The sequence below is a fragment of the Schistocerca americana genome, chromosome 6, assembly GCF_021461395.2.
Source record: "Schistocerca americana isolate TAMUIC-IGC-003095 chromosome 6, iqSchAmer2.1, whole genome shotgun sequence".
Lineage (NCBI taxonomy): Eukaryota > Metazoa > Arthropoda > Insecta > Orthoptera > Acrididae > Schistocerca > Schistocerca americana.
Genome location: NC_060124.1, coordinates 195,531,801 through 195,545,166, shown reverse-complemented (window position 1 = coordinate 195,545,166; position 13,366 = coordinate 195,531,801). Strand labels below are relative to the sequence as shown.

The following is a 13,366-nucleotide window of genomic DNA, read 5'->3' as shown; positions in this document are numbered from 1 at the left end:
ACTGACATCATAACGAAATAAATATTATCATAGAAAAATTGAAAAGACTATGTAATCATTAATACGACCCGTAATCTCTATTACTTTTGAAAAAGGATCACACACTTCCTTTTTGTTTCTCGGTTGTGTAAGAAGCCATTTTGTGACGAGGCATGAAAATGTGTAAGTTTTAAGTAATATTTAGTCTAAATGTAATCAAATATTACTTAAAAGTGTCACTAATGTTTTACTGTAACAGATCCTATACTCATGAAGTGAGCGACTTAAATAATTTATGCAAATTTTATAGGAGAATATTGGTGCAGAGGTCAACGCCATCCTTCTAAATGATAACGGCCCAGAGTCATAATAAATATTTTAATATTTGCTAATTTTGACATATAATTAAAAATAAATGTAAATGTAGGAGATTTCTCTTGATTAGTGGTCTTTTGAAACAGTAATAGTAGTCAGTTATTCTAATATTGAACCATATTCATTTAACGTCATTTCAGTACATTTTTTTGATCCCCACTTAACAGAAATTGCAAGGATCTCCTCAGTATTGCAATTTCACAGAAGTAAAACAAATTATTAATTATACAGCTGTATATTTGGAATATTGTGTGTTTGGTGGTGTCTTTTGATATAAAAACAGCTTGTTGGTCAAACTAACTGCGAAAAGTACCATAACTGAGTCCATGGCGTAAATAATTTTCCAGTTGTGAAGCAGGCAGAGTAATATTAACTCCAACTTGTCATAACATATAAAATACCAACAATACATATGTAAAAAGAACCACCACAACAGTAGTCATCTAGTAGATTCTTGTACATAAAAATTCACAAGTCTGGACAGTACCTATAGAAAGATCTGCTGGTCAACTGCAAAAGCATTTTTCCTGGATATTTTGTATCTCTTCTGGTTACTGCTAATGACCACTAGTTCCTTCTTTCTTTGTTACAAGGAGAAATGAGCATATAAAATGCATCAGTGTTACTGATGAAACTTCCTGGCAGATTGATATGGTTTTAGTCAGTGAAGAAGTTTCATTTCAATGCATATTCCACTACAGAATGAAAATTCATTACGGAGTATTACTGAAGTATATAAGTCATTTCACATGTTTGTACCAAATTTTGATTTGTTCCATATGACACATCACTGAGAAGAAAATTATGATTGAATATACGCTTATTATGATTTCCAGCTGACAAAAAAATATAGAATTTAAATAAAGGTAAAAAAGATACTGTTGAGCAGATTCAAATCTGAGATTCCACCACCAACAGACTGACACTATACATTCAGCTAAAGGCATCTACATAACACTTGCAAAATGTATTTTACTGAACTTTGCTCAGAAATCATCTCATTTTTGAAGGTAACTTTTTCAAGTTTTTCTTTTTTTAAACTGTGTCATACTGCCTTAGGAAACTGATGTCTCGGTACAGACTTTCAAGAAATCCAACAGGCTCAGTCTACAAGCTCCTCTTGTAAGATAAAGATTCATATTTATGCTCACAGGCATAAAATCTACACAAGCTGCTATCTGACCAGAGTGCAAATACATACAGAGTGTGTAACAAATCTGACAATAGTTCAAATACATTGCAGTCATTTTCACAAGTCTGCAAAAGAATGACTTGCTGAGTGTGACATCTGCTGGCAACCCTATAGTTGAGTCGGTGTAAGTTGATCCCTGACAGTTTCAGTGGGCTGCACACAGCAACTTTGCATGCCCACCACAATCAGTAATGTAACGTAACACAACTTTGTGAACATCTCTATGGCAGTGCCTCAGCATTGTCACAGCTCTGTAGATGGCTACTGTCTTCACATGCAACCACTAGCACTTCACATCTGAAAATTGGCAACAATGCTAGAAGCATCTTCTTACACTGTCTCAGTTATAGGTAACTAGTGGCTGGAATCACAAGCCATGACCCCAGAAACGTAAGAGTTTAACATCGAGTCAGATGAAGCTGTCATTTCCCATCTAGTAAAGTCATCAGACCAAAATGATTTAGATGAGCAATCTGAATGGTACAAAAAGCGGTAATTAACCCTCAATAATGAAAAGTGTGAAGTCATCCACATGAATACTACAAGGAATCCATTAAATTTCAGTTACACAGTAAATAACACAAATCTAAACGCCATCAGTTCAACTAAATACCTAGGAATGACAATTACAAACAACTTAAATTGGAAAAATCACGTAGACAATGTAGTGGACAATGCGAACCAAAGACTGTTTTATTTGTAGAACACTTAGATGATGCAAAAAATGCACTAAAGAGACTGTCTACAGTATGCTTATCCATCCTGTACTAGAGTATTGCTGCACAGCATGGGAGCATTACCACATAGGATTGATGGAGAACATCAAAAAAGTTGAAAGAAGAGCAACTCATTTCGTATTGTCACAAAGTATGGGAGCATGTGTTACATATATGTCAGGTGAATAGAGGTGGCAATCATAAAAACATAGAGTTTTTCATTGTTACAATATTTTTTCCATGACATTTTGGTCTCCAACTTCCTCCTCTAAACGTGAAACTATTTGGTTGACATCCACCAACATATAGAGAAATGATCATTGTAATAAAATAAGATAAATTAGAGATAGCAAGGTAAGATTTTAGTGTTCGTTTTTCCCATGTGGTGTTGGAGAGTGGAACGGTACAGATATAGAGTGAAGGGGTAGTCATGTAGATTAGATGTAGATGTGGAACGCAGGATTTTTAGCATTCATTACATTGAGCTTTACCTTTATTTCTTCATTGTCTTTAGAGTGCTTTGGAGTGAATGTTAAACAAGAGAGACAACTGTGTGAAACATAATAAAGCTGGTGGAGATTTCCATTAGGAGTGATCAGAATGATTTATGTATTATTAGTGTGATGTATCTGCAGATGTCATAACTGACCACGGAATATTAGAAGTGACTGCAGTGAATAAAGACATTTGTCAGGTCTGCATAATATCACCTCTCTTGTTTAACATTAAGCTGTATTGTGATAGTTTATTGTTAATACAGTATACATTTTAAGTTGATACAATTTCCTTGTCTTTTGTTAATGTATGAGGTGCGTTCAAAAAGTAAGGTGACTATATTTTTATGAAAAAAATATTTATTTATTCATCAATGTTATCCCTTTCAGAGTAATCCCCCTTACACAAAATTCACTTGCGCCAACGATTCTTCTAATTCTTTAAGCACTTCTCCTAAGCAGTTTTTGGTACAGCCTTGAGAATTTCCAGTGATGCAGTTTTTACTTCCTCAGTCGTTGAAAATCTTTGTCCTTTCAATCCTTTCATAGGTCTCTTCAGTTTTGGGAACAGGAAAAGTCACAGGGGGCCAACCCTAATGAATATGGTGGCTGAGGCATGATTGTCATGTTGTTTCTGGCCAAAAAATCTCTCACAAGCAATGATGAAAGAGCAGATGGATTGCCGTGATGCAAAAGCCATGAATTGTTTTTCCACAATTCTAGACGTTAATTTGTGTAGACTTTTTTTTGTGTATTGTTTCTCGCAAACAACACATAACATCAAGGTAATACTCCTTATTGACCATACGACCTTGAGACAAAAATTCATGATGCATCACGCCATGGAGAGAGAGAGAGAGAGAGAGAGAGAGAGAGAGAGAGAGAGAGAGAGAGAGAGAGAGAGAGAGAGAGAAAAGAAAGAGGAAAAAAAAAAAAAAAACAGTGAGGGAAACTTTGACATTTGATTGAACTTGGCGTGCTTGTTTCGGTCTTGGCTCTCCAGGATAATTCCATTGGGATGATAGGGCTTTGGTTTTGAGGTCATAATCATAAACTCATGTTTCGTCACCAGTTATGACCCTTTTGAGCAAATCAGGATCATCATTGATGTCATTTAAAAGCTCCTGAGCAATGCTCATGCAACAGTTCTTCTGATCAAAATTGAGAAGTTCTGGAACAAACTTTGCTGAACACATCTCATGCCCAAAACATCTGAAAAAATTGCATGACATGAGCCAACCAATATGCCAACATCCTTAACAACTTCTCTTATGGTAATTCAATGATTTTCAAAAACAATTTTCTTCACAGCTTCGATGTTATCCTCTGCTGTTGATGTGCTGGGGTGTCCAGAGTGAGGTTCATCATTAACCTCTTCTCGGCCATCTTGGAAGAGCTTGTACCACTTACAAACATTTTTTTTTTACATAAAGCAGACTCACCATATGCCACTGTCAACATTTCAAGTCCTTTAGAGCACTTGATTCCATTTTTCACACAAAATCTGATGCAAATTCTTTGCTTCATTTTTTATAATTATTGAAAACTGGCGAGCACACAAAAAACACTTCTAACCTGTCAAAAACAAATGAAGTATGCTGTACAGTTGAAACTGTGAACATATGTTCAGGACGTGTGTACTAACATAACAAATAAAAAGATCGCTAATGAAGTGTATACTGCCCATGCAATTTGAAAAGTCACCTTGCTTTTTGAACAGCCCTCATATACTTCAACTTGTTCCATAACTTCAAATAGAAAAGTCAGCCTTCAGTTCTACAGAGAGAGAAGTGACATATAGAATTCTAGGTGAATCAAATGAAAACAAAATGATAAACCAGTTAAAAGAAATGGATTGGACTCATGTAATGGATAACAAGGAAACAATTAATAAATGTTTTTCCATTTTCCTGACGGAGATCAAGCACATAGTAGAAATGACATGCCCCTTGGTAACCAAAAGGTACCAGAGTAATATTACTCATAAGCAACAAAATACTAACAAGTGGTAAACCCCACAACTTAACAAACTCAGAATACTACTGATGATTATGAAAGACAAATCTCATAACAGTGATAGGGACAAGGAAAATTACACAAAAATGAGAAACCTTTACAGATTAGAAATAAAAAATGCTATGTGCTGTGCAAATGATGAATATATTTTAAATTCTAAAAATAAATGTAAAGCTGCCCGGACTGTCATTAAAAGGGAAACTAATAATACCAATAAAGAAAGGAGTATCCCTATTGACTACAATATTCTCAATGAATATTTTGTAAATAGCGTCACCACTCCATCCATCAATTCTGCCTCTGATGCAGAAGCATTGCTCACTTGTGCAAAACAGACAAGAAGTGAGAAGTTCACTTGGACCCGAATCACATTAAATGATATTCATAAGTCAATAAACAAATTAAGTAATTCCAAAACAGAAGATTATTATGGACTCAGTAATCTCATCATTAAATGTATAGCAAAAGAAATTGAAATGCCACTTCTCTCACTATCAAACAGAGTACTTGATGAAGGAATATTCCCCCGACTGTCTTAAGCTCACAGTTACATTGCCTGTGTATAAAAAAGGTGAAAGAAACCTCCCAAATAACTACAGACCCATTTCAATAGTACCAATCATATCCAAGTCAGTAGAAAATTGTGTGCATAAGCAGATATACAGGTATTTTGAAACCAACAAAATTTTAAATGAACAACAGTTTGGCTTCAGGTCACGCCTATCACCTGTAAAAGCAGTAGAAGCTTTGGTGAGCAATGTTTATGAAGGGTATGAAAAAAGGTTATTAATGTCTGGAACACTTATTGACCTAAGTAAAGCATTTGACTTGGTGTCACATGACATACTCATCAAAAAGTTAAAATACTATGGGATTGAAGATGACACACTCCGTCTATTCAAATCTTATCTAAGCAATAGGTTACAACTTGTATATGCAAATAAGCAGAGGTCAGAAATACTCCCTATTGAAAGAAGAATACTCCAAGGCTCTGTTCTTGGACCTTTTCTGTTCATTGTCTATGTTAATGACTTCTCGAATTACATACCGTGTAAGAACATACAATATGCTGACGATATGACATTAATAAGTACAGGAGAGAACTTACAGAGTGTACTGGACAAAAATAGAGAAATGATGCAAATGGCTAATTACTGGTGTCAGGCTAACCAGCTATGCATAAATCAAACAAAAACAGAAGAAATAATATTTAATCTCAAAGTAACTAAAAATGAAAACAAAACAGTGAAATTACTTGGACTAATCATAGACCAAAAGTTCTCATGGGAAGGACACACCAATTATCTATGTAGTAAACTAGCACAAGTACTTTTCTTATTGTATAAATTAAGAAACAGTGTAAGCAAGCAATTGCTACTCCACTCATACTATGCTTTTCTTCATTCCCAACTGCAATATGGAATATTGCTTTGGGGTAACTCCCCAGGGGCTGAATGTATTTTCAGATGGCAGAAGAAAGCAATCAGGTGCATGGGAGGGTTAGCACCCAGAGAGTCCTGCAGAAATTATTTTAAATCTCTTGGCGTAATGAAAGTGCCAAGCATGTACATATATGACTGTTTAATATACGCCAGAGAAAATCTGAAAAAATTGAACATGAGATGTGATGTGCATGCACACATTTCAAGAAACAGTCAACTGCTGGACTTGCCTTCCACAAGACTTGCTGTAGTCCATAATAACTATAAGTACTTAAGCATAAAATTTTTCAATAAGTTACCATGCTCAGCTCATACAGTACCACTAAATAAATATAAGAATACATTGCAAACCTGGCTAAAAAACAATGAATTCTATACAACTGAAGAATTCTTAGAATCATCAAAATATATGTTTTACGTAAGTTATGAAGAAACTGTTTTGATATTATAAAAGCTAGTAATTTACTGTGATTCTTTTCTTATGTGTGTATTTAATTACTGTATAAAACATTGTTTTACATAATGCTGAAGAAAAGGTCTTTAGTTCCTTTTCTCCCCTTTCTGTAACTATTTGAATATCGTACTGAAACTAAAACCCTCTGTAAACTTTGATGAAGCCAATTGTATGAAAAATACTGAAAGGTTAATAAAAATATTCTATTCTGTTCCCCATTGTTGAAGGTTCTCCTACTCAATTTAAATGAATGAATGAATGAATGCTTCTAGTGCTGTATGAAGCCCATAAATTAAAAAAAAAAAAATATTTTAAAATAAATATATAATAAAAGTATGTAATCACATATATTTTTAATAAAGATTATAAAAGTTTTTGTTCACATATTATGTACAAACATACAAATCATAAAGACACACAACACACAACACACACTCCTTATCCATCTGAGCGACAGTTTGTATTATTACCCAAATCAGATGGTGGTATGAGATTTTCATAGGGTTTCACACCTTTTTTGGCCATTTCATCCCTCACCTGAAAACAAAAGAAAAATTATTTTCATATATGTGTCACAATCCACAAGCAGGACAGCAACATGCATAATCCATATGGTCATAAAAACAAAAAAAACCAACAGTAGGTCTGATACAATATTTTCTCCTCTATTGATGAAATTAACATTTATTCCCTGCACCTACCCATATATTCACATTCTGTTAACTGATTAAAGTTCGAATTATTGAGCTTAAAAACTTATGACATGTTTTTATTGCATTACAGAAGTGTGTGTTTCATACAGACTGCAGTATGAATTTAATTAATTCACACTGTTTCTTGTATGTAGTTAGTGTCACCATCCTGAAGTTCAGTGTCTTACAAACACAATGTTTTCCACAGATTTTACAAACATATAGAGGGGGCTGCGGTACGTTCTCACAAAACTTATGCTGCTTTCATAGCTGTTATTTGATTCTGGTAGGATATATGGATGACTATACTTACTACAGTTTTAGATAATTTGTATGCAACAAAAATGATTATAATAATTTGATACTAGGTGCTATGTTGCGAAGAAAAGCAAGCTGAGATTACCCATTGCTTCTCCATGCCAGAAGATTTTATCTTACTGGTTGCTGGTAAAAGAGTGAAAAATCTTAGTCAGATGCTCGTAGTATTGTAATATAGAATTTCACAATTCTGTTGCTAATTGCTAATGGTGAATTTTTGAGGAAAGATGCCGCAGAAATGAATTAATGGAGCTTTTCCTCCTACAGTTTAAGAGTACATTTCCCATAGAAGAAAGTAATTATGGTTATAGTTTTGAGAAAAAAATTAAACAGGAAGGTGACTTTTAAACTTCTTGTATGTAGTATGTGCTTTTGCAATACAGTAACAACTTATTTAACAACAAAAACAATTATTGAACAAATTATTTAATTGGACAAATAAAAAATCTACTCACCAAACAGCGGCAGAACAAATACATAAAAGACAGTTGTAATTGGCAAGCTTTCAGAGACAGTGGCTCCTTCTTCAGCCAGAAGGGTTGAAGGAGAACAAAAAAGGATGAAGGAAAAGGAAGAGGGGTAGATTTCAGGAAAGTCACCCAGAACCACAGGTCAGGGGCATGGTTCCGGGTGACTTTCTCGAAATCTACCCGTTTTCCTAGACCTCTCCAGTCCTTTTCGTTCACCCTTCTTCCTTCCCCTTCAACCCCTATGTCTGAAGAAGGAGCCACTGGCTCCACAAGCTTGCCAATTACAACTGTCTTTTATGTGTATGTTCTAACGCCACATGATGAGTAGTAACAACTTATTGTTTGATTGCTAAATGATTAAATTTTGTTGAACACAGTGACCAACCTCATTCTGTGTTAACATAAATAACTAGCATTCTGGCCATCTGAATGTCTGTTCCCTTTTGCAGTTTCTTTTTAGGTATGACAATATTGTTTCACAAGGAAATTTACATGTCATTTGTCTATTTCCGATATCAGAAACTTTCATTTCGCTCTCTCTGGAGAGTAAAAGGACTCAGGAATGAGTGCTGGCTGAGACCTGAAGTGGAAAGCTCTGAGATATTTAGTGATCATGAAACATGTCTCAGAAAGACAGGTTAGAGGCCATAGGAGGGGGAGTGTTCATTGCAGTTGACAAAAATATTTTCTCTGTTGAGGTCAAAGTTGAGTGTAGCAGTGAAGTTATTTGGTTGTGTATAACAGGTCTAAATGAAACCAAGTTAATTATTATATCTAAAAACAAAGATGATGTGACTTACCAAACGAAAGCGCTGGCACATCGATAGACACACAAACATTCACACAAAATTCAAGCTTTCGCAACAAACTGTTGCCTCATCAGAAAAGAGGGAAGGAGAGGGAAAGACGAAAGGATGTGGGTTTTAAGGGAGAGGGTAAGGAGTCATTCCAATCCGGAGCGGAAAGACTTACCTTAGGGGGAAAAAAGGACGGGTATACACTCGCACACACACACATATCCATCCACACATATACAGACACAAGCAGACGTATTGTGTGTTTTTACCAGCCATCCAATGCTGCTGTGACATTTCTAGAGTCATTCCAAGAAAGTCTATGGTCAGTAGCATGTAAATACACAGCTCTTTCATTACTAGCTGGAGGTGACTTTAACTTACCAAATATTGACTGGGATGTCTATTGATTCATTGCAGGGGGTACAGACAGTCAGTCATCTGAAGTACTTTTAGAATACATTTTCTGAACATTGTCTTAAGCAGCTGGTTGGCAGCCCACACACAGTGGCAAGATCTTAGACCTTCTAGCTTCAAATGAGCCAGAGTAATTATGGATAAAGTTTAAGCAGATTGTAAATCATGGTCTGGAGAATTATTAGCAATGAGATTTGGAAATGCTGAGGAAGCAGAGGTTTTTGCACTTTCAGTTCAAAAGAGAATGTGCAAATGATGACAAGCAAAAGTTTGCAGAGCCGGCCTGTGTGGCTGTGCAGTTATAGGCGCTTCAGTTCAGAACCGCGTGACCGCTACGGTCGCAGGTTCGAATCCTGCCTCGGGCATATATGTGTGATGTTCTTAGGTTAGTTGGGTTTAAGTAGTTATAAGTTCTAGGGGACTGATGACCACAGATGTTAAGTCCCATAGTGCTCAGAGCCATTTGAACCATTTGAGCCGAAGGTTTGCAGAGATTCGTGCATCTGTGAAAAGATCTATACACAAAGCATATGACTACTACCACCACCATCATAAGCAAAGGATATGGCAGAGAACCTGAGAAAATCTGGTCCTATGTGAAATGGCTAAGTGGATCTAAGGCTTCCATAGAGTCACTTGTTGACCAGTCTGGTGTGGCAATTGAAGATAGCAAAATGAAATAATAAGTTTTTAATTTCATGTTCAAGAAATCATTCACACGGGAGTATCATACAAACAAACTGATGTTTGATCATTGAACAGTCTCCCGTATGGATGACATAATAATAAGCATACCTGGCATAGAGAAACATCTGAAGGAGTTGAAAACAAATAAGTCACCAGGTTTGGATGCAACCCCAATTCAGTTCTCGAAGAGTACTCTATGCATTGGCCTCTTACTTAGCTTGAATTTATTGTGAATTTCTCACCCAGAACAAAGCCCCAAGTGACTGGAAAACAGCGCAGATAACTCCTGTGTATATGCACAGCTAAAGAACGGACCCGCAAAATCACAGACCAATATCTCCAAAATTGGTTTGCTGCAGGATCCTTGACCATATATGATAAATTTTATCCAGACTGAGAAGCTTAATGTCCACAAATCTGTGTTGTTGTAGGAAGCATTGCTCGTGCAAAATTCAGCTTGCCCTTTCCTCACATGATGTATTGCAAACTATGGATGAAGGTAACAGGTAAATTCCTTATTTCTAGATTTCTGGAAAGCGTTGGACGTGGTGCTCCATTGCAGGCTGTTAAAGACGCGAGCATATAGAATGGGTTCACAGATATGTGAGTGGCTCAATGACTTCTAAAAGTTTAGAACCCAGTATATTGTCCTCGACAGTGAGTGTTCATCAGAGACAAGGGTATCATCAGCAGTACCCCATGGAAATGTGATAGGGCCACTACTATTCTCTGTATACATATATGATTTGGTGGACAGAGAGGGCAGCAGTCTGTGGTTGTTTGCTATTGCTGTGGTATATGATAAGGTGTCAAAGTTGAGTGACTATAGGAGGATACAAGATGACTTGGACAAAATTTCTAGTTAGTGTGATAAATGGCAAATAGCTCTAAATTTAGAAAAATCTAAGTTAATGCAGATGAGTAGGAAACCAAATCTGTAATGTTTCTGACACAGTCACATCATTTAAATATACGAGTGTAACGTTGCAAATGATATGAAATGGAATGAGCTTATAACGATTGTGGTATGAAAGGTGAGTGGTCAACTTTGGTTTATTGGGAGAATTCTAGGAAAGTGTGGTTCATCTGTAAAGGAGACTGCACATAGGATACTAGTGCAAACTGTTGTTGAGTACTGCTTGACTGTTTGAGATCCGAACCAGGTTGGATTAAAGGAAGACATTGAAGCAATTCAGAGGCAAGCTGCTAGATTTGGTAGGTCTGAACAACATGCAAGTGGTATGGAGATGCTTTGTGAATTCAAATGGGAATCCCTGGAGGACAGGTAACGTTCTTCTTGAGGAACTCTATTGAGAAAATTTAGAGAATTGGCTTTTGAAGCTGACTGCAGAACGATTCAGTTGTCTCTAACATACATAGGGCATAAGGACCATGATGATAAGATACAAGAAATTAGTGCTCATACAGATGTATATAGACACTCATTTTCCCCCACTCTATTTGCAAGTGTAACAAGAAAGAAAATGACTTGCAGTGGCACAGGGTACCCTCGACCATGCAGCTTAAGGTGGAGTGTGGAGTATCGATGTGAATGTAGATGTATATTAAGAATGAAGGAAGTCCCTCTTTTTAATTCAGAATAATCTTGTGATAATTTAAGTTTCAGAATAGAAACAGGAAACCAATAATGACAAAATAACATCAGTTGATTATTCACTTACAGACACACTATGAGGGTGGAGCATGAGAGAGTGAGAGCAAGAGGGGGAGACAGACAGACAGACAGACAGACAGAGAGAGAGAGAGAGAGAGAGAGAGAGAGAGAGAGGACAGATCAGAAGAGGATGAGAGTGCAAAATGGTGAAATAGGAAAGGGGTGATCCCAACTATGGTGATTAATGAAGATTTTGGCCAAAAGGTTCACAGAGAATGGGAGAGAGTGCAATTCAGAAAAGGTGGTGCTGGAACAGATGACTTAAAATCACAAGTGTTGAAATTGTTGATATTGTGGTGAGCAACAAGTTCTGCAATGACATGGTTGAATTTGCAGTTACTCACAGTTTGACAGTAGCAATTTGGCAAGGGGAGCTATGGTCAACGACTAGTTCATCGTATGGATGGGTTTGTTGAGGTGGATAAAAGAAAATGACTCTTGAAGTATGTTTCTGGAGTAGATGACCTTAATATTGTCAGTCTACAAAGGGTCTGACTGACAGGGTTATCAATATATCAAGGCAAGTACCACTGCCCACTGCCAGATGCAGCTCACACATATGTCAAGTCTGTATGTGGGGAAGTTATTCAATAATGGATGCCAAAATAGAGGTGCAATCTATAACTGGCATTTCTGCTTCAGTCAGAGGTTTCTAGGATCTGTATATACCTGATATCCCTCCAACACAGTCGAGAAAGTTTGGCTACGAAGACATCTGGACAATAGCTACACAACACCATACTTTTGAAAGAACTGAAGAAACCCCAACTTTTGATCTACACATCTTAAACCACTATTTCTGCAAATAGAAGTTAAAACCAAGCTCAAATAAAACAAAAGTTCCATGTTTTCGTCTGTCCAATAGATTGGCACACACAGCCCTCAATGTCTATTTTGAAGGAGACAAACTTCATCATAATTGTAGTATCATTGCCACAGATACTACTACAATGCCGCGCCAACAAAATGTTGGCACCCGTTGTCTGTCAAGCACAGCGCACTCTAGCGGGCAGTGCAGCTTGATGGAACTGGAGTGTGCCTTGTTCACTACTTACCTAGATTTCAACCTAGGCAGACACACTTTCATAATCGGCCCTCAGCCAGTTCAATAATGTTTGCATTGATTCTCTGAGGAGGGCCCATCAGGCTTAGTCCCCGAGAATATGTTGTATTGGTTCATGGTATTCCATGTTACGAGACTGTCAGTTCATAGCTGCAACTGCAGTCCTATAAACTACTGAAGATAACTAATTTCACTGTACTTTGTGTTTCTTGAATAATAATCCTCCTCTCTAACAGTGTGCCGTACCGCATATTATTGCAACCTGGACTCCTTCAGCTCCTATCAACTCGGCCTCCTACTTATTTGCACTTAGTAATGAGCTAAAAACACCCACGCGTTTTGTGCCTCTAAACAGTGAGACACAATAAATAAAATGGCAATGAGTCTGGTCCCTTACTTCCGAGTTCATTAAACTAGCTGCAATTCTGGTTCTTTGCTTCCATGTTTGTCCACTTAGTTTTACCTAGGTTGGCGATGTGCTTTCGCCCTGCGGACACTTGCTTGCTTACTTTTCTGGTTTTCCCTCATCTGTGGTACAGTAGTTGCTACCCACTTCATGGATTTGCTGCTTCCTGTTTGTTG

General features: G+C 36.8%; 1 protein-coding gene across 1 annotated transcript in view; it reads right to left on the bottom strand.

Moving 5' to 3' along the window:
* Positions 1 to 6,996: 6,996 nt before the first annotated feature.
* Positions 6,997 to 13,366, bottom strand: part of LOC124619856 (dipeptidase 1-like) — a 539,272-nt gene continuing 532,902 nt past the window's right edge. Inside the window, exon 11 of the mRNA XM_047146468.1 lies at positions 6,997 to 7,205. Within this exon, the coding sequence (XP_047002424.1) occupies positions 7,107 to 7,205 (99 nt within the window). The 3' untranslated portion in view covers positions 6,997 to 7,106. The remainder of the gene's footprint in view (positions 7,206 to 13,366) is intronic.